Source organism: Protobothrops mucrosquamatus, unplaced genomic scaffold (assembly GCF_001527695.2).
Source record: "Protobothrops mucrosquamatus isolate PMUCROS unplaced genomic scaffold, P.Mucros_1.0 scaffold554, whole genome shotgun sequence".
NCBI classification, from domain to species: domain Eukaryota; kingdom Metazoa; phylum Chordata; class Lepidosauria; order Squamata; family Viperidae; genus Protobothrops; species Protobothrops mucrosquamatus.
The window spans coordinates 202,369-225,263 of record NW_015386857.1 but is presented as its reverse complement, the minus strand read 5'-3'; the positions used below and the strand labels follow the sequence as shown (position 1 = coordinate 225,263).

The 22,895-nt window shown below is 39.8% G+C and overlaps 1 protein-coding gene across 1 annotated transcript in view; it reads right to left on the bottom strand.

Annotated features, from left to right (window-relative positions):
• The window catches only part of ZNF131 (zinc finger protein 131), a 14,409-nt gene extending 5,018 nt beyond the window's left edge, over positions 1-9,391 (bottom strand). Inside the window, exons 1-4 of the mRNA XM_015817117.1 lie at positions 9,262-9,391; positions 8,205-8,306; positions 4,093-4,237; positions 940-1,628 (exon numbers count right to left, since the gene is read on the bottom strand). Coding sequence (XP_015672603.1) covers positions 940-1,628; positions 4,093-4,237; positions 8,205-8,306; positions 9,262-9,385 — 1,060 coding nt within the window. The 5' untranslated portion in view covers positions 9,386-9,391. The remainder of the gene's footprint in view (positions 1-939; positions 1,629-4,092; positions 4,238-8,204; positions 8,307-9,261) is intronic.
• Between the last annotated feature and the right edge of the window lie 13,504 nt (positions 9,392-22,895).

Sequence of the window (22,895 nt, the reverse complement as noted above, 5' to 3'; positions counted from 1 at the left end):
TTTTGTTATTGTGTTTACTTATATTATGATTGTTTTTTATGCTGGAAAAAAAAATTTCTTTGAAAAAAAAAAAGTAGGCGAGGGCCATTTGCTGGCCACTTCCAAGCGATGGTGCATTTCTTCATTCCTCATAAAGGGTGACACCTCCCCAGCATGCACCCAGGGGGTGGGGGCCGACACGGCAGGGGCTGGTTCCTCGCTGTTTCCAGACTGCCTTGTGGAGCTAAGACTGAATGCATTTCAGCATAGATGGCCACCACAAAATTGTACATTGGCTCCCGGCCGGCCTAGGCCAGGGCCAAGGCAGCAGGGGCCATTCCCTCACTGTTTCCAGGATGGCTTCGCGGGCCACATGAAACCACTTCACGGGCCACATCTGGCCCCCGGGCCTTGTGTTTGACATGTCTGGTATAGGATAAATTGTCTATTGCATTTTATCTGTAATGTTAGCAATGTAGATTGCTGTATTCAAAATTAAGATACTACTTCCAATTATATATTCATTCCAGAAAATGAAGTTTCCTAATATCAGGCTGTAATGGGCAAATCACTGACATATGAAAAGATAACTCTTTGTTAAGATTGCCCACATCAGTGAACACCACCATCCTGCCACTTCAAATAGCAAAATAAACTATAGACAGCCAAGAACAAAAGCAAATGTTTTCCTGTTTCTCTTGCAAACTTTGGACTTGTAACCTCACTGTCTGTGGTTTATTCTTGCTTTTCCCTGGAACAAGTAATGGATGCACAATTGTGGAAAAAGATTTGCTTGGTTCAGAGTCATCTACACTCACATCCTCACATTTCTAAAGCATTTTTTTTTTTTGCCTTTGAATCTAAAGCACTGCACAGCCTTAGGGTACATTAAGAGTTTAGCATCTCTGGACAGAATTATGGAAAGAGATTTAGCCAGTATAAAACTAAAATTGCAGATACCTGTGTGTTTCCGAAGATGTTCTTTAAAATGTCCAAAGTGATCGAACTGCTTATCACAGTATTGGCAAACGTGTATTTTTTTGCCAGGTCTTTGTTTTTTGTTTGCTCCACCTTCATCAAGGTGGTAACAAGTAAGGTGCTGCTTCAACGCACTCTCACGCAAGTATCTTTTGTTGCATAAGTCACACTTATAGCTTTCAGTGGAATGTGTTTTCATATGCTCCTTAAAGTGGTAAAGGAATTTAAATGTGCGATTGCACTTTTCACAATGGAAAAGATTGTTGACATGCGACAGCTGAAGTTCCATGATCTCAATGCCTTCCACATGTTTGCCCATTGGATCAGATAGGTTGTCACATTCCTCCTGAATTTCATTTTTCCTTTCTCCATGGCGGAACTTGCTGGTGATATCTGCCAGAAGAGCCAAAGCAGAGTCATCTGAAGTACCCGTAGTCTGTATGTATTTTATTGGCTGTTCAGCAGAAGCTACTTCCTCAAGAGACTCAATGTTATTCTCCTCCACATCGATAGCTCCTTCGGCAATCTCCACTTCAATTTCAACTGGTTCAGATTCTGCACAAGGCAATGTTTCAGTAATAACATTAGAGGTCTCTGCTATCTTCCTCTTTTTGGCTTTATTTGTATCTTGAACTTGATTTGATTCAAGCAATGATGTATTTTCTTTGTTCCTAGAGAAGATCATGAAGGACACAGTAAGGCATGAAAAATGAAAAAGAGTCAAAGTAAAACTGGCTACTATATTAGACTGAACAAGAAGCAGAACTAAAGTTAAGTGCTGCAACACTGCTAAAGAAGCAATGGCTTGCTATACCTGGACTTGTAGCAGGAATGAATACTCCATAAAGGGAAGGATTGGGAAAATGAAAATTGCTCCTAAACAATTCCTGATACATAAACATGATTAAATCAGAAGAAAAATGATGTCCACAATATTGTCCATTGCAATATCTACAACCTCTACTGACATATCAGTGCTATTACGTAGGTTTCAGTTCTATAATGATTGATGATTTGTCAAATGCTAGTTTGTAAGGGAAAGAGATTTCAAAGCTTGTCTGAAAATTGGTGCCATGTTAGGAACAGACTCCCAAGATTTTGGGGTAAAGCTCCTGATCAGAGTGTAAAACTGTTGTCCCTTCATTTGCACATTTGTGAAGAGGTAGCCAATTAGAATCACAAATACTCATGCTGAATACCTTCAACACCTTAATACCTTCAACAAGAAGACTGTGTAAAAATACTGCTATATCAGATTTAAAATACCCTGCATTTTATTAGTTAAGAAGGACTTTTCTTCTTCTACTGGCTGTGTCTCCCATTCTCCACTTTTTTAGAATTCCAGCACTAATGGTTGAGCATTCCATGTTGTTTAAGCATAAGCTTTCTCTACTTATTTTGGAAAGTCTGGTATTTTGGAGATAAGATCTGTACTTCTTTCCCAGTTAACATGTAATAATATTCCCTGATGTCCCATTAGTATCTACCTGAGTGAGCACATACAGAAACTTTGTGGTTATCTAGACCAGTGCTTCTCAACCTTGAGAACTTAACATGTATAGACTTCAAAACTCTCCCAGCCAGTTTGTTGGCTGCGGAATTCTGGGAGTCGAGGTCCATGCAACTTAAGTCGCCAAGGTTGAGAAGCACTAGTCTAGATGTTCCTTGACAGTTGAGTAATACAAGTTACTCTTCCACTAGCCATGTGATGACCCAAGTACTTGGGAATTTCTCCACTCAGTCCTTGATCCATTCTCCCTCACAGTCCCCATGCTAATAGCTAATACTTGTTTACTACAGATGTTCTCTTCCTAAATTGATCAAACATTCTGTGGCTGTTTTCCTTGGTTGAGTTTTCTTGTCAGGGAAGAGGATGTTTTAGGGCAAGACAAGACTCCTCCCAATAGTTGGTACCCATCTACAAGCCACCCCATTTCCTAAATACCATATGGCCTTAGCTGGCTGGCACCGGTAGAAATACTATATTTAACAGTGTTGGTGTTCACACCAGCATAATGTTAAAACAATCTCTATATTTCAATCTTTTATGTTTTTATCATTTTTACAACCGTATCAGCCTTGCAAATTCTTCCAGAATCATAGTCTATCTTTTAACTCCTATCACCTGTTATTTCTAATCTCTCATTCTCTCTAATGTACCCAAGGGCATGTCTTTGTCTCAGTCTTGATTTTATGCTTATTTTCCACAGTGACTTCTCCATACAGAGAATGGTCTCCCTTTTTTTTCAATATTATCCATGGAGTACACTTTTTCTGAAAGCTCCTTAAATCCCTAACGCTCTTCTTAATTTAGCTCTGATTATGCTTTCCTCCCATCTCACTGGGTTGCAAGGGGTGCAAATTCGAATTCAGATTCGATTCCCAGAATAACATACCCAAGCTATTTCTTTATAAAGCCTGGTCCTCTCTGATCAAATACGTTCTGCCCAGTTCATTTAGACTGCAAGCTCTTTGAAGGGAGACCATAACTCTTCTGCATTCTGCAAAACATTAAATAGTAGTGCTTGGCTTTCAACAGAATTTTATTCTACACACATTAAAACTGTACACAGATGCTTATTCACTAACAGATGTGGAATCCTCTTGCCATCCAGATATTGTTGGACTTCAGTTGTCCTCAGTCCCAGTCACCATGGCTAACTGTCAGAGACTATGGGAGATGAAGGTCAGCAACATCATGAGAACCACTAGTTCCACATCTCAGCTTATTGCATAGAACATTAGATTCTAGTGTTTCAACTTATACATGTCCAGCATCGTAAAATCTACTTCATTATGCAGCCTAAATGTCTTCAAACTAATCAAGAATGATGCTTGGCCCAACTATTCATTACAGTTTTTTTCAGGTCCACATATTTCAGATTGGAAACATGCTTTAAAAAGAATATGCAGAAAAATGAACAAACCTCACAGATTTTCCTGGGAATAAGAACTGGGTGTGTTTCCCTATCAAGTTGCATTTTCAACAGGTTAGCCACTGCAAGCTGTATATATAAAATCTCCCAGCAGTACTATCATCTTTCAGAGATATGTCAAAAGCGAATGAAAAAGTCTTAATGTTCTTGAGAAGATAGCAAAAAGACAAGGATCTTACTGGAATTTGACCAGACTCACCTGATTTCAAGTGCTTTAATGGCTTCCAACATCTGAAGATACTCAGCTGCTTTCCAGACATCATTTGCTTCCTCTTCTCCCTGGACCATTAGTTTTGCAGTATATGTGAACTCAATTAAATGACGAAAGGCCATGTTACTTACACCTGATTGTGGGCAAAAGACAAAATACAGAACTCGCTCATACATTTTGCACAGATTTGTGGCTGGAAAATATCGTATTTGTTTCATAAGAGTTGCCTTTCAGGAACATGATATCTAGCATTTTGCTACAACCAGTGGTCATTTCCTATATTTCAAAATTAAAAGCTGTAACTCCTCTAAATATGACAAAAGAAATCATTATAGATGTGCACCATGCAAACAGGATGAGAACAGTTACTTCTATACTTATATCTAAAGCAAAGATGAGTTGACTTAAGTATTTTGGGGTCTACTTTTATATAAATATTCAGTATATGAATGGTCTGAGAGCCAGTGTCATATAGTGGTTAAAGTGCTACATGGTTAAGGAGCAGGAAGAAAAAGATCCTAGTTTCTCTTGGGCAGGGAAGCCAACTGGGTAGACTTGTGCAAGTTACTCTCTCTCTCAGCCTTTCAAAGCAATCCATCAACTTGCACTGGACCAGTGTAATTGATTATGATCCATAAACTTCATCCTTAGTGCACGGTTTAGGTTGATAATAATAAATAAAAGTTGGCTTGGTCTAATAGTTAAGGCCCCAGACTAGGAACAGGGAGATGTGAGTTCTAATCTTGACTTAGGCAAGGAAGCCAGATGAATGACTTTGGATCAGCCACCCTCAACTAAGGGAAGAAGGCAAGGGCAAAGCCTCTAGACATCAAAAAATGATGTCTAGAAAACTGCATGTCTATGTAATTATCAGGAGTTAAGAGCGATTTGAAGATGACATCACCAGGTAATTGATTCGTAAAATCAATATGTTTGAATCTATTAAGAATTCTTAGGCAGGAATTAATAATTGTATTAAAATTATTTTTGATAAAATAGTGATTACATACTCTTGCTGAATATAAGATTTTTTTTCTGGATCAAATATTTACATTACATGGCATCTGTAAGAATTCCAATATTTAATGAGTATCGATATACTAGAAACTAGTTACTATTTCACCACTGGACCAGAACCTTCTTTCTTTCTCTTGAACTACAAATCAGGTTTTTCAAAAAATATCTAGTGATCTAATAGTCTATAGTGGAATGAAAACAGAAATCCAAGCTTTGTAAGACAATCAATGAAGGCAACTTCATACAATCACAATCTGAAAAGGGCAATTTAATCCCACTCCAGAATGAATGTCTAAGGAAGAATATAAAAATTTGAAGATAAAAAAACCCACAAGCCATCTATCCAGCATCTCTCTAAACACCTCCATAGTTTATTACATCTTTGATTAATTGTGAAAGTGTTCTTACTGTTAAAAAAAAAACATGCCCTAGCAATCAATTGGAATCTGCCTCCTTGTAATTTAAATCCATGTCCTGAACTTTGGAATAAAGAAAAATAAGCATTAGCTTTTTTCAGTGAGACATCCCTTCCAATTTAAAAGGTATTTTCTCTCCTTCAGCTTACCAGTGTAAACTAGAATGGAACTATTACATCCTACTATCTGAAAGTTCCATGCTTTCATTCTATATCTTGACTGCAAAATATAGCCTACTTCTTCTCTTTTAAATATTATTATATAAACATTAATGAAGATAAGGGCCTTGAAGTCTAAGAAGCTTATGTAGATTTCTATATTATAGATATTTTGATAAATTCCTACTTCACTGCAACGTTAAAAGTCTGCAAGCTATTCTTTGTAAATCAATGCTATTGAATTAATTATGTCAGTTATTAGGAAACATGCTGGGCAGGGCAAAAATGTAGCCATTGCTGTTGCTTTCTCTCAGCTACAAAATCTTGTATTTCTCAAACCTAGATACACAGAAATATTATATATAATAATACGGGTAGTCCTCAAGTTATGAAGGCAACTGGGACCAGCATTTCTGTCACTAAGTGGCGCAGTTATAAAGTGTGATGTCACAAAACATCCCTTCCAGTTATTTGAAAGGTATTTTCTCTCCTTCAGCTTCTGTACACAAGGACAAATATGGTAAGCTTATTCAGTCTGACTTCATAGGACAAGTTCTACGATTATCTTCACTGCTTCTATGAATCTAACCCAGTTTGTCCAAAACCTTCTTAGTGTACTAATCAGAGGCAGACATAATGCTCAAGGTGGAATTTTACCAGTGTAAACTAGAATGGAACTAGCATTTCTGTCACTAAGTGACGCAGTTGTAAAGAGTGATTCACAAGACTGCATTCCTTAACAATGGCAATCCCTGTAGTACATGTTGCCATTATTAAGCAAGGGTCATGGACTGTTAAGTGACTTTCAACAACCAAAATTCGTGGGGAAGCTGCCAGGGAGTTGCAAGTTCAAGAGGGTTTTTAAATTGGGCTGGTAAGCAGGTAAGTAACTGTTGCTGGGGTAGAAAGAGCTGGGTGAGTTTGTGCAGGTGCTGGGAAGGTGTGGCCAAACTCAATAGGGCCTGGAGTGGTTGTTGCTGGATAGCAGAGAGTTCGTGAGGATGCACAAGTAGCGGGGGGGGGGGGGGACACAGTACAAGCTCTGCAGTGACCTGGAGTGACTCCTGTTGGGTTGGAGAGGATGGGCAAGTGGCCAGGGAGGCATGGTGCAAGCACAGTGAAGCTCAAGAAAGTGCGTGAGTACCAGAGAAGGCATGGTGCGACTATGATAGGGCTTGTGGCTGCTGCAGGGTGAGAGAGGGTGCACAAATAGTCAGGGAGGCATAATGCGAGGGCAGCAAGGCTCAGGGATGGTGTATGTATGTGTGTGGGGGAGATGTGTTGCAAGCCTGGGGGGGAGGCTTGGAATAGCTGCTGCCAGGTGAGGGTGTGTGTGTGTGTGAATGGCCAAGAATGCTCAGCATGAGCACGTCATGGCTCAGGGAGGGTGTGAGGATGTCCATTGACTTTACTTGTATGAACCCAACAGGTAAGATTGTAAATCACAGTCACACAGTAGTGTTGGATCAGCTGGAACTTTAGAGGACCACCACTCCTTCAGCACCATTTCAAACAGTTGCTAAACGAATGTTGTTAACTGAGGACTACCTGATCATTTTTATTTTGCAGCCAAAAGAGCCAAATAGTGTATAGATATAAACTAAAACTTGGCATTAGATAAAACAGCTTAACAATATACTGATAAATCTTACACAAAACATTTACAACTCAAAATATTAATATGTTACTAAAGAAATGTAAGTTGATCAAAGTTTTCGAGGATAATTACTAAATTTGGAGACAAGATATCTATCTTTTTACCAAATTAAAAACATTCTCCAAGCAGAAGAAATGTTCCACCTGACTGGGTCAGAAGTATAACATGGCAAATTCTAGTTCATCGGCCAGAATACTCCTCCTTGGATCATAAACTGATTTTATCTAGAAAACAGATTTGAATCACTGGGAACAGTTTATAATAATTAATAATGGTCTCACAGAATATATAAAACAGCATCAAAATAGAAATAGCTTAACAAACAACGTTCAATTAGAGTCGACCAAGCAAGAGAGTTTTTTTTTTTTAAATGCAGCCATGAAGATACAAAAAGAATAAGGCACCAGAAAATGCAACACCATCAAAACTAGGCTGAATTAAAAGTCCTTCTAACTATTCTTTTTCAGTTTGCAGCTAGTCTTCTGGGCTTTAGTGTCCTCTACGTTTGTTGACAACCCAATGTAACAACTAGATTTATCACTACTCTCTCCCTTGTACTTCCAAAATGGAGAAGAATATTGGATTTGTAGCAACATAGAACAAGGGGTAGGAGAGCAAAATAATCTTAACAGCCTTACATATTTGGTTGCCTTCCAAGATTGATTAAACCTTACTACACAATTCAGGAGTAAGAACTAGTGTAAAGAAAAGTTGCCTAGAGTTAAACCACAGTCCATTCTTTTTCTTTTGTAATCGTGGTATATTGTGTCTACCAGAGTGTATGGCTTCCAAAGCATCCATGAGCCCTTTTATCCCCTAGTATTTCTGTACATGACTGAATCTGTAAATTACCTTCAATTTCTACTAGAGGCTCCTGAGTGAAGTCTTGGAAGAATTTGTAGAAAAACTGACTGCAGGCAGCGAGAACAGCTTTATGAGCTTTAAAATGATGACCTGGAAATGAAAAACAACATCACCATGCTATATGAAACCCCAGGCTGGATATTACTGAATGTAAGGAAAAATATGTAAAATCAATTTTATGTTAATTGATAACACAAGGAATAACCTAATGTCATTTTATAGTTGTAATTGTAGTTGTCAAAAACCTCTCCAACTAGACTCTCTTCCTTACACTTACAAGTACTTAACAGGTTTTGCTGTTGTTTTGACTATATAAAAGAAGATATATAAAAGCTTTCAGATGATCTGCTGAGGAATTTTAAGTTCCAACTCTAAGTTTATATTTTGTTTTAGCTGCTCCTAAAGATAATATTTGAAATTTGCTTTAAGGAATTAATAGTCTGTAGCACAACTCATCTCTTACAAATTTGTGAGCCATGATTCTATGTATATTCATTTTGGTCCTCCCAAGCTCCAGTTATATATATATCTATATATATCTCCTAGATAAGTATATATAATTAACTTTAAAACGTTAATCTTTAGGTTAAATGAGGCAGGCTCCTCCCACTTCATGTAACAGAGCAATCTTACAGCAATTTTGAGAACAGTGATGCAAGATTTGGAACAGAACAGAATTTTTAAAGCCTGCTGGCTTTCATGTAGGCAGTGATGGTAAGAGAGCTCCCTGTTCTACTGCTTGTAATATGAAGAAATACACTATGCAGGTTTTAGCACAGTAAGAGCAAGAAGAAAAACTAACAAGATTGGCAAGGAAATCGTGGTTAAGAAAAAGGATTCCTACCCTCCAAGGAGAATTTTAGAACAACTCTCGCTCTCTCCCACCAAATCCAACAGCTCTTCAGCCAGCTTTACAGGTGATAGAAAATTGCTCCTTAAATAATTTCAGTTTTAATTTATAACCAGATACTTCAGATTAACTTTTATGTGGATTAGAACTGGACTGAAGAGTGCCTAATTTGACTCTGTTTGCATCATTACATACCATCCACAATCAAAGTGATGTCTGTAAATTGATCCTGCTCCCGCTGTTCATTTAATCTGTCCAAAATTACTTTATAATGCTCTGGAAATTCCTGAATACAATCCATCGTCTCTTCAGCTTCCATGGCTAATAAATTTGTCTAGGAAAAAGATCAGGAAAGGGCAGACGTGTATTTTTGCCAGAGATGAAAATTTCAAATAGGAAACACAACTTCTTAGTAATAGTAAAAATGGAAGGCATTATTATACCCAGCATCTTGATAAATAATAGTTTCCCTCTTCTGAAGTCATATTCAAAGAAAAACTCCCAGTTCAAAAATTCAATTCAGAAGCAGATGGAAACAACATGGATATATATATAAAAGGGAAGAGAAAGTCAGCCATTTTGAAATCAAGCTTAACATAATATGTTTTGAATGTTGAAGCTAGGAAAGACAGTCTTTCACATAAAATGACTAAAAGTAAGCTATTCTGAAATTTTGGATTGAAAAAGCAAACAAAGATGAAAATGCTTTAATGAAAAAAATTGGACGGGAAAATATTTTAGGGTGGTAGCTTAGGAATCTGAAACACACCTCTCACAGCCTCTCCATTTCAGCTATTCTGACATGTAGCAGAATGGGATAGGTTGACATCTCCTGTTTATAACTACAACTAATTAAGTAGAGAAAACGAAAGCAAACCCATCCATTAAATGCATGTATTCTACTTAATACATTCTTACGTGCTTTCAACGGAAACAAGAGAGCAAGGGAAAAGAAAGAAGGGCCAAATTGACCATCGATGAGTAACATCTCCACCATGGCTCAGAAAAAAGCTCAATAAATATTGGATTGCAAGTTGTATAGATGAACACTAATAAAAAATAAAGTTTGCCTATTGCTGCTCCTCCTGAAGTGATGGTGCAAAAATTGCTCAGTGGCCATGCATGCAACTGCATAGCCTATATTTACTACACTTATATCACCATCTTTCTTTAAAAAGTGCTCAAGTAATTTCCCATCCAAACACTGATCAGACAGACAGAGGCTGTTAACAATTCCTTTACGCTAAGGGAGAGTAATTGGTAGCTCCGAAACTACAAATGATATTCAAGGCCCTTTTTTTTGCAGCTCTCAGAGCTTTTCTGGATATGGTTGAATATACCATTGGCACATTTTCTGCAGATGAAAATGACAGTAGACACTGTAAAAAATGCACCATGGCATAAATAAACCACTTCAAACTCCCCTTCACCCAATGTCTTTGTCGCCCTCCACCCCAAATACCAAAATATTTTTATTTATGTATTTCAATTTTAATTTAGAGGTCAGCTGACCTTCTGACAACTCTGGGTAGCTTACAAGTAAAAAAAGAAAAACAGCAGAGATACAAATAAAAAGCCTGACCAACTGGAAAACAATGTACCAGGCCGTTCAGCAGACACAAACCCCCCCCCCAAAAAAAGGGGGGGCGGCTTTCCAAAGCCTGGGAGAATCAAATCTTCAGGGCCTTATAGAACACCAAGAGGATGAAAACCACATGGATTTCAGGGGTAAATCTCCTTCCAGAGGTGAAGCACTGTGCCAGAAAATGCACACTTTCTGGGTCCCACAAGATGACTTTGTTTACTTGATGGGACATGGAGCATGGCACTGGATAGGCAAAAACTGGCAGGCGGTTCCTCTGATAGCCAGGCCCCAAGTCAAAATATGGTCCACCTTTGCTTTACGCCATGGGTAGTCAACCTTGGCTCTTTTCTGACTCGTGGACTTCAACTCCCAGAATTCCTGAGCCAGCTAAGCTGGCTCAGGAATTCTGGGAATTGAAGTCCACGAGTCAGAAAAGAGCCAAGGTTGACTACCCCTGCTTTACGCTATGTCTTAGCAGCACCTAAATATTGCAATAAATAGGAAGGGCATGCAATATTGTTTCTATTTCTCCATGTATTAGTCGTAAGCCGGGCAGGGCAACACAGTGCCAGAGGGGAGCCATGAGCAAGACCATCGTTTCTCTCTTTCCTGTATTCTAGGGGTTTGCATCCAGCTCTGGTAGCCCCTCTCTCTCTTCGTGCCCACAAGTCCTTCATGCCATAACTCTAACGGGCGTGGAGCTTGGCTCTGACACCGGTCGTTTTGGGATGCCAGAATAGAGGGCTTTGCTGTTGTCCTCCCCTCATGCGGACCACAGCAGGCTACAACTGAGACTTCAGTGGTTAGCTGACCCCACACACACACCTGGCCATAACTACGGCACTGCACGTACGTTAGCCAGCAATTCCCGGCGCCAGCCATCGTGCCTATGCTAGCTAGGGATGGCGGAAACCTCGGCCCGGCGGGGAAGGCTACCTTTAGGGACCCACACTGAGGATGACCCTATTGGGGCTGCCTGTCAATCATGTCCACATCAACCAATCGGACTCCGGAAAGGAAGAGAACGGAGCCAATGAGCGCTCAAAGCGGGCTAAACGGAAGGCCTAACCGCTGGGGGGCGCCGAGGAGTGAAAGGGTCTCTTAAAGAGAATAAAGGGCGGCGCGGGAGAGGCTAGAGCTGGCCGGGGCGAAGGGAAAGAGGCCACAGGAGCCGGCACATGGACCAGCGCAACTCCGGCGGCGGCTCCGTCTCCAGAGCCGTTATTACGTCATCAAATCGCGCATTAAATCGATCCCTTTTCGACGCCCGCCTCGTCCGGGAGAGAGCGCCGACCCCGACAAAGTCGGATCGTTCCGCATAACACTCACCGGGAAAAATCTCTTGCCCCGCCAAGCCGCCTCGGCCGCCGCTTTTCCTTCCTGCCCGCCTATCTCGGCGAAAAGCGGGGAAAGCACCGGCCAATAGCGCTACTCGCATTCCCGTCCTGCATTGCGCACCGGAAATGGCGGATTCAGTGACCTCCTTTACCTGTCAGGGCGCTCTCGGGAAACTGGTGGGGCCGAGTGCATGCTGGGAGAGACTGCGTTGGGCTCTCAGCTGTGCAATGCATTCTGGGAGGAGCCGAGTTGTGTTTTGCTGCGGTCCGGGATTATAGGTGCACGTCGATGTTTAATTAGTAAAGAAAGCCAGGATATCGTATGTGGCAACCTATACAGTCATTCATGAACATATATTAAGTAATACTAATGCACACACAACGTTCTTCAATCTTGTTTTACACAAATATTCAGTAAAATATGTTGGGGTGGATACCATTAAATATCAGGAAGGAAAACTGAAAGTGAGATTACATTCTGTATGTAAAATAGACCTCTTGATAGCATCTGTCTTGGTAGACCTCAAAATTTTAAATGATATCAGTTAGCCCATGGAAAGGAGACCACTAGGAAGTCTCTGGATTATAGGTTCAATTGGGAAATTAAAAAACAATCTGGCAGAAAGTAAATTGTTTCACCCAAAAAAGATAGTGCACTCTTCTGAATCATCAGGAGACAATATCGTTTAGCTTGTATGAAATTATATTAAACTGTTGTCTAATTTATTATGAAAATGTTTTGTTTCTGTACCCAAAAAAATTGCTCCAATTTGTGAACATAGTAAACATTTGTTTTAAAATTAAATTTTGTGACAATTGTTGCTCTTTTTTAAAAAAAGATTTCTTCTAAAGATAATCCTTCAATCTAGCCTGAGATACTCGGGCTGGTGACAAATATCTGAGGGACAGCTTTTATTAATTATTATTAGCTAGAAAACCTCTCTAAAAGAATGGCTAGTTAAGAACTAGCAGTAGCAAGTGAATTAGATGTTTTTCTTCTTCTTGCGTATATTAAGGAGGGAAGCAGGCTGTAGGAGAGAGAAGAAGCAGTTAAAAAATTGGGATGACTGAAGATAAAAGTGGATCCTCCTTAAAACGCCACCAACGAAGCAGAACAAAGATTCAAGCATTATTTGAAAGCATCAGGAGCATTATACTTTTGAGTAGCTAGCACCAGTAAGACCTAAGATGGTATTAATCATAGTTAATCCTGGATTAGAAGAGCAAAGACTGTATGAAGATTAAATCATCACACAGAAAAGGAAATAGAAACCAAGCCAATTGTTACATGATTATGAAGAGAAAATCCCTAATTCTCATGAAGCTACCATAATAGTACAATATATTTAACCAGTTAATTTTCCCTCCATGAAGTGGAGCATAGGACTTCTTGGGAAACCACTTATTCCTTGGGAGGAAAAAGTCATAGAGAGAAAGAACATCACCATCCTTGAGTATTAATCAGTCATTCTGATGGCTCAGCCATAAAACTACTGAAAAAATCGGCATAAATCACATTGCCTCCTTAGCATGCTCTTAATACACATCTAGAATAGATCTTACTGGGCTGTTCACCATAGAGCTCTTTCATGTAACACTGCAAAGATGGTCCCTGGCAGTTTCCATTGGCTGAAATTCAAATGTCACAACTGTAGGAAAAGCTGTCTCCCATGCTCCACTCCACCCCGCCATAAGAATGTGTGTTATGATGGGGATTGTCAATCTTTTTTATCCCCAAAGGACTGTCCATTTATTGACCTTACGACCACTAGATGGCAGAAAAGTATTCATCACTGCAATGCAGTTCACTGTATTTTTACAGCCCAGACACAACTCAATGCATCAGTCTTTTAGGCTGTGTCAGTATTCAAGAAAGGTATGTGACACATGTACATTTTCCAAAATAATTTTCGATCTGTTAACTGATGATCTGTCAATTATTGGTGACAATAAAGAGAACTTTGCCTCTCTTGGCTACCATCTAGTGATACCCAGATTTATATAGCCATTGGATAGTGTTGAAGAACCAGAGTTTGAGAAATCATGTTATCAAGTATTTATAAAATCTCAGGAAAGGCAAAAAGGGAAGGGAAGGGAAATGGCTATATATTGAGACCATACCATACTATAGAAGCTCCACAGCAAGGATTTTTCAATCACATTTTCAATGACATGGATTGAGAAGAGATGAGAAGAGCAACTAAAATGATTAAAGGCCTGGAGTCTAAAACATGAAGAACAGTAGCAAGAACTGGGTATGTCTAGTCTAGAGAAGAGAAGGACTAGGGGATATGATAACAATATTCCAGTATTTGAGGGGCTGCTACAAAGAAAAGGGGGTCAACATATTTTCCAAAGCACCAGAAGGCAAGACAAGAAACAATGGATGGAAACTAATCAAGGAGAGAAGCAACCTAGAATTAAGGAGAAACTTCCTAACTGAGGAACAGCTTGTCTTCAGAAGATATGGGTACTTCATCACTGGAAGTTTTTAAGAAAAGACTGGACAGCTACCTATATGAAATGGTACTATAGGGTCTCCTGCTTGAGCAGGGGGTTGGACTAGAAGCCCTCCAAGATCCCTTCCAGCTCTATTCTGATTAAAGAATTAAAGGGTTATGCCTGGGTCAGGTTTTCAACTTCATGGCTTGGAACCATTCCAAGAGATGTGAAAACATGGAAGTGGTTCCAATCTCTCACAGTCAAAATGCTACTGTAGAACAAACTCCAGGCCCAGGAACTGGACTAAATGGGAAAATTCCTACCAGGCCAATGATAGCTAATTCTGTGTCTTCTCAAGCCTCCTTTTTCATGTACTATGGATTATCTGGATGGGATGTCTTCTGCTTTCCCAGAGAAAACATTATTTTCATCTGGAATATCTCAAACTGGTTTCAGCCTATCAGTAGTGATCTGCCTACAAGATGCGGGTGCCATTTTCTCAACAAATACTAAATGAGGCATCTTCACATCATCACAATAAACATGCTGTATGGATGGCTCTTAAATAAGAGATAAGTGAAACCTAAGTTTCTTTCCTAATGTGTATCTCCTTGTGTGTTCAATTCTCCAGGAATATGATACACTGAAACACAGAATTCCCAAACAATTATGCCAGTTCTCATAATGATTTAGATATTTGGCAGAGCAAGGTTAACATAAGACCTATTAAACCATATAATTCTGTTTAATTATAAATTATCACACATATTAGTAATTAAATATGCCCTAAATGTAATTAAAAGATACTCCAAAGATAATAATTCCTGATGGTGCTCAGAATGTAGCATAGACCATTTATACAACAAACACTGTTGTTATAATACAGACTGTCCCAAGGACATAAAGTCTTTCCTCCGTATTGTAAATATGACTCTGACAAAAGTCCAACCTGCTTTATCCAACCCAATTAATGTTTAGTTTTCTGAGAACTTGCATAGGAATTGGAAACTCCACTCCTTCCTGGCTCATAAGCTGGTCTAATTCAGATAAGTGTTTATATGAATTTTTTCCCCTGCTTTAAGTAGATTCACACACACCTGTTCCAGCCTGGTGGAATTACCATCATATTTTGGGACTAATAACGGGATGATTTAAGAAGTTATTACAGCTCCAGCAATCACTGCAGAACACTCAAGTGAGTGAATTCAGAGTTCATCAGGGTCCTTGTCCCCCGCCCCTCCCCATCTTTCCTTTGGAAAGACCCTAGTTGCCAAGTCTGAAAACAGTTGACCTCAGTTTTGCCAAAGTAGCACCTACAAATACATTCACAGCAAAATCGATGTAAATAGCAGACATTTCAGGCATCAACCACAAAAAACGGTGCTACTCTTAGAATTTCTCTTCCCTCTAGAGTAGGCAGATGGGAAACTGTCTCAAGAACAGCTTTTACAGCCAGAGTTCTTCATACTTTGAGGCCAAACTCTATAATGTTCAGTCCAGTCCATCTCAACTATGAAAACTGAAATCAATGTATTGGAGCATTATATTGCCTAATTCAGTGTCTCTTAACCTTAGCAACTTTAAAGTTTGTGGACTTCAGCTCCCAGAATTCCACAGCCTGGGTGTTGAAGTCCACATACCTTAAACTTGTCAAGGCTGAGAAATACTGGCCTAATGTATGCGGTCATGTTCTCAAAATGAAAATAAAGCATTTTGCTTTCCGCTTGTGAGTACAGGAAAGAGACCAAGTGATTGCCAAAATGCTTACTACAGCAAGTTTCCTTCCCTCCACCTCCCAACTCCCAAGCAGGAAAATACTTTCTATCTCCCTCCTTGAAACATTTGTTGATAATTCACATATTTGTCCTCTCCATTCATTTTAATCTTTTTCCAATCCTGGATGAGCTTCCTCTTTCTAAGTCAAAGTCCTTTGGTGATTAAGTAATATTCAGAGATAAATAAAGTATTTCTTAACTTGTTTTCTAGTTTAAATTCCAAATTCAGCAAATTGAATGCCTGAAATATCTACTTGACTTCCTTTTTGAAGAAAGTAGTTAAAGGGTATAGTCCTAGTTAACTCAGGAACCCAGAAAGGAATTGATGATTTATTTTTTTTCTAAGTCTGTTTCAGAAATACAAATGGTTTTTCTTTTTTCTGGAATTTGCCTGGGTAACAGTAGATCTAAAAGTAAACAAATACTTATCATCTTGAGAAAAGAGTCAAAATGCCAATTGCCCTCCAGATTCTCTTAAGTGCATTTTTTTCTTTCAGTAACATGAAGGGGCAGCATTTAGTGGTCCTTCTTTGGGCTCCAAAACTAAGCAGGCTCAGGCTGATAAGCATTTCAGGGATGCAGACTGCAAAGGGGAGCTGGGAAAAAACCTCTCCCATGTTACTGCAAAGCAGAAAGAAAAAAGAGAAAAGGGCCTCTCTGCCCTCCCCCCCATCTGCAAATAATTATTTATGGCAGAGGTCCCCAACCTTTTGGGCACCAGGGACCGGTTACATGGTGAGAGGTTTTTCCGCGGACCAGAGGGGGCATGGTTTTATGTTCTGTCTGCATCCTGCGGATGGGGCTTTGCTTATTTGTGTGGACTGGGTTGCTGGCATGCCGCGGCCCGGTACCGGTCCACAGACCAGGGATTGGGGACCCCTAATCTGTGGGAGGAAAAGATATACCTAATGCAAAGAAGAGGGGGGAAACCCCATAATTATAATATAGAAGAAATACATATAGCTGTGTGGGAAGTCAGTCCTCCAGAGAAAGAAATATTAAAAGGGCAGGAAAATATATTTCCTCAAAGCATCTTAAAGAGGCAGAAAAGCATGCTCAGTCTCCCTTCCCCAAGCAGAAACCAGCTCTATAGAAATGCAAATGTAAACCATCAGGAAGATTGAAGCTAGAAGCTTAGGAAGACAAAGACTCCTAAAATCTACATACCCCACCCAAACTCTAAGACAGGACATAATAGGATTAACACAGAGATACCAAAGGGCACACTCAGACTCAGGTCAAAGTTCGTGCCACAGGAACAACTCCAAACAAAAGGCTCCAGAGGATATAAAAACCCACTCCCTACATGTGCTCACTCTCTTTTCTGCCAGAGCCATCTTCTGTCTGGCTCTCCTCTTCAATAAACTGCAACCTTCTTTCTAAAGCAGTCGCCATGTTTATTCCCAGCTTGGACTGAACCATGATGAAGACTTTTCTTTCAACAGCTGGATTGTATCCTGAATGTTATGATTCCCAAAATGAATCCCTTAGTTAGTCCTGAACGTACACCTACAGTTGGGACCAGAATTTGCCTTGCTAAGCGAGGCAGTTGTTAAGTGAGTTGTGCCTCATTTTTCAACCTTTTCTTTGCTACAGTTATTAAGAGACTCACTGCAGTTGTTAAGTGAATCATGCAGTTGTTAAGGAAATCCAGCCTCCCACCCTGCTTGTTGGAAGCCAGCTGGGAAGGTCACATGGTAATCACATGACCCCAGGATGCTACAACTGTTGTAAATATGTATATGCCCATTGCCAAGTACCCACATTTTGATCATGTGACTGTAAGCATGCTGTGACAGCCATAAGTGCGAGGACTGGTTGTAAGTCACTTTCTTCAGTGTTGTGGTAACTTTGAATGGTCAGTAAACAAATGGCTGTAAGTCAAGGACTTTACATGTAGTAAACATTTGGAGAACGGATCTAGCAAAAGTTATTCATTCAAAACTCATTGTGGCCTCTGAGTTTTGGGAGCACTCGTGCCTCCAAAAACCAGTTCTGGGAACCACAGCAGGTGAGGGAATGAATGTCTCTGTCTTTTGTTTTGTGAGCACTTCATAAAAGTACTGTACTGGTCACTATAAGAAACAGAACTCTGGACTCAGGTCCACCCAACTGTTCTTCTGTTTAATAATAATAATAATAATAATAATAATAATAATAATGATGATGATGATGATGATGATGATGATGATGATGATGATGATGATGATGATGATGATGATAAAGTTGGAAGGGACCTTGGAGGTCATCTAGTCCAACCCCTGTTCAGGCAGGAACCCTATACCATTTCAGACAAATGGCTGTCCAGTCTCTTCTTAAAAACTTCCAGTGTTGGAGCATTCACCGCTTCTGGAGGCAGGTTGTTCCACTGGTTAACTGTTCTAACTGTCAGGAAGTTTCTCCTTAGTTCTAGGTTGCTTCTCTCCTTGATTAGTTTCCATTCGTTGCTTCTTGTTCTGCCTCCAGGCGCTTTGGAAAATAGCTTGACTCCCTCTTCTTTGTGGCAGCCCCTGAGATATTGGAACACTGCTATCATGTCTCCCCTCATCCTTCTAATTTTTTTATTTTATTTTATTTTATTTTAATTTAATTTAATTTAATTCTATAGTATGCAGCTGACCTCTGCAGTTTTTAACTCTCTGGTGCCTGGAGCCCCAATGCAAATTAGGATCACTAACAAAGTTCTCCCCCCTCCTCCGCTGCTGCATTTCTTAAACTTCACCCAATGTGTCACTTTAAGAAAAGAAGGCTGACCTCCCTTATTTGTTTTTATCCAGTTGTAGATAATGCCTTTTCCCCTTTACAAAGCAACTTTTTCTGTAAAGTTTAAAAAATGTAGCCGTTGACTGGTTTGGAGTCACATCCCACCAAGACTTCTGGCTCCAGCTGTTCCCTGTTTTTCCAAGAGTCAGATTGAACAGATACATTTTGTTTCGTTCTGACATGTACTCATTGGAAGCTTGGCAAAAGTTCCAAGTTGCAGAGTCAGCAGAAACCACCTCCTGTGTTTTTTCCCCTGCGTTTCTCTAATAAACAGAAAAGCATAGCTATCAGCAAATTCAAAAGCTTGGTTTTGTCCTTGGGATGCCCCAACTCAGAAGCCAGAATCATTTTGCAATAAGGCAACCACAACTATTAGTCCCTCCTTTTCTGAAGAAGTGCAATCAGATTAATCTAGAGTTTTATCCTGTTGATCTGGCAAGATCACAAAGAAACTATTAAAAACAATGGACTTAATCCCAGGGAATTTTCTGTAGAGGCCCATGACAGTTGCCCAGCAAAGACAGAAACTGATAATTCTGTTTTCCTCCCCACTCCTACAAAAGCTAGCTGGGATATCTGTTGAATCTGATATCAGTATGGGGTTACCAGATAGCTTTTTCCAACAAGAGATGAGAAGATAATTTCAGGAGGGGGAAGACAGGAGAGCTACACAGCTCAGCCTTCTCCCATATTGGAATCTCCTGTTTTTCTGGCACTGGTCTTTGTAACACTCCGAGGTTGCATCTGCACAGTATGCTAATCTAGGTAAAATGAGATTCGGTCCACCCATTGTTTCAGCCTGTTTCGCGAATTGGGTTGTAATGTAAGATGTATTATTAAGACATATTATTATGTCTTATTTATTTGGACATTGCATGTTATGTCAACTAGTATTTGCCACATAGGCTTTGTGTCTCGTGTGAACTCAACTGTTATCGTGTTCCCATGTTAGCAGCTGTGTTGCCTCTCTTGAGTAAAGGAATTATTTGTGTGTATGTTACACGTCATGACTACTTACTCAGGAGTTTTTCCCAATGGGCCCTTTTTATATGGCACATGATGGGTACAGATTCAACAGCCAGTACCAAGAGGATGGTGTGTTAGTCTTAGCTGCTCCATCTGAAATAGACCTACATTGTGTAATGTGGTTTAGGAGACAAATGTAAGGATTTGCAACACGCTGCATTGGTATTATAATCCACAATCTTGCCCATTCCCTCCTACCCATGATGAAATATATGTGGTTGTGTGGTTTTTTGAAAGTATATGGACTAGAGAAGGATAGAATTTGCTAATTAAGTACTACCACTAATCTGGAAGATCAGTTTGGACTTCATCTTCTATTGGGTTCAATAGGATTGAACTTTTACAATACAGTAAGCTGATTTTTTAGGTTGGCTCTCAAGCAACCAGAAGTTGGTGAGAGTATTTTCTTGGAGCATCAAACTCTATAACGGTTCCCACTATACATACTCAGTTTGCATATATGATTCTTTGTATCTTATAGGCAAGACAAGATCTTATCCATCAAGTATTGGTCCATTTAGTTATAGCTGCCTGATTAATGCATTATTTACAACCAGGTAAGGAAAATATGTCTTTTTTTACATCACCCAATCGGCTTATCTGTCTTAGTTATAGTTTGTGCTGCTGTCCTTGGAAGTAGAGAGAATGAACCTAGGAGCTTTGGGCACATAAATTCTGTGCTGCCACTGCTCTGTGGCTCAATGGCTAACTGGGAAGTCCTCTTTCTCTCCATCCACTTGTGCCCTTTGTTCTCCTTTGCTATCTTGTGCAATCTTGTGCAATCAGCAGGAAAGGGAAGAAGCAGAATGCAAGTCTGCTGACATAATTTGGCTGACAATCAGGGCCAGAGTCTCTACTTTGTAAACAAATCATTAATGAAAACAAGTTTATAGGGAATTGTTGGCCAATGCTTTGGAGGTTACCTGAAACAAACCAGATTTGCTCTACCTCTCAAGTCCAAACTTGTTTGATGGTCATATATTTTTAAAAAGAACAGAAGAGTTGGCAGAACAGATCAGTGGGCAGCATACCATGTGATTCTGGAGTGGCAGTGGATCTAAACCATGGTGTCCTTGGTGCTGTTTGAGCTTGGTTGTTTGCTTGTTATCTAGTTGGATAATGAAATGTCTGCAACTAAAGAACCAAATTTAGAGAGCACAAAGACTCTACAGTTCAACCCTGAGCCACATATATTCTCTTCTAAGGTACTGGATATAAACCAGCCTAATTTCATGGGCCACAACTCCCAATATCAGAGGAAGACAGGAGTGATGAACTACTAAACCAATGTTTCTCAAAATTGGCAGCTTTAAAATGCATGGATTTCAACTCCCAGAATTATCTAGCTAGCATCTTTATAATCCCTTGTATGTTGATACGCTAATCTCAATTGTTTAGGGGTGACCTCTAGGTTGTTCACACTATCATCAAATTCAGATCTGATCACCAAAAGGCTACCTACAAAGACTAGAACTTTCAACTATGCTATGGATATGCTTGGACCTAGAAGGGATATTTGTGAATGATTGGACAGAAGGTTCCAGTAATGTATCAGCAACACTGGCTGTTTACTGGATTCTGAGCTCAGTTCAAAGTGATGCCTGTGTGTGTGTGTGTGTGTGTGTGTGTGTGTGTGTGTTAAAAAAACTTTAAACCAATCTGCCTGGTCTGGAAACTATTTAGATCTACATCAGTGTTTCTCAACCTTGACAATTTTAAGGCATGTGGACTTCAACTCCCAGAATTCCACAGCCAGCATTGCTGGCTGTGGAATTCTGGGAGTTGAAGTCCACATGCCTTAAAATTGTCAAGGTTGAGAAACACTGATCTACATCATGTCTTTTGGGGAGTAGCCCAGCCATAGAATCCTATCCTAAATATTCAAATATCTAAAGCGGGCTTGTCTGAGCAACCTGGTCCAATCAGATCAGCATGCATATGAAAGTCTTTGGATGGACAGATGGATGGGGATCCTAGATGGAGATGGTGGGAGCTTTAGTCCAGCACATCTAGAGGTTCCCAAAATGGAGAAACTACATAATAAATATGATAGTCATTAGACATCCATTTATTTTTGCTATATTTTGTGAAGAGAATGGAAATGGATTGACCGAGCCTTGTTAATACATTGTTAGATTCAGCTTGGTAGATCAGCTCCAAACCCCCATGTTAGAGATCCAGCAATTCATTACAGAGCCATCATAATGATAAAAACTGAGATCTATTCTTGACCTGATGAGCTGTTTGAACCTTGTCCTGTTATATGCTTCCAAATTGCACTTATCCAGTTGCCATAGCTGATAACCTGTCATTATCTAGACCATTTTGGTTAAGGCATATCTTGGAAATAGGATTTATTTGCAATCTTAATAAATGCCAGCTGCTCAATTTTGCCGAATGATTTTGGGCCATTCACACTCCCTGAGCCCAACCCTGTGGGCAAAATAGGAGGGGGGGAAGGAGTATTAGATGCCACATTGAGTTATTTATAAAAAAAAATAAGAAAGGTGACATTTGAAAAAAAAATCTAATCTAATAATTTCCTGATTTATTGTTTATTTATTTATTGTTCGAATTTATATCCCGCCCTTCTCCTTGCGGACTCAGGGCGGCTGACAATCAATTAAAAACACCAATAACAACACAAAATTTAAAATTAATTAAAATGAAATATTTAATTTGTCTAATTTAAAATATAATTAAAAACGCCTCTAAAAACCCCTCTTAAAAATTACCCTAGGCCAGTCCCGCTTGTTGGAATAGCCATGTCTTGAGGGCGCGGCGGAAGGAAGGGAGATCAGGGATCACCCTGATCTCTGGGGGCAGCTCATTCCAGAGGGTGGGAGCTCCCACAGAGAAGGCCCTCCCCCTTGGGGTCGCCAGCCGGCACTGTCTGGCCGA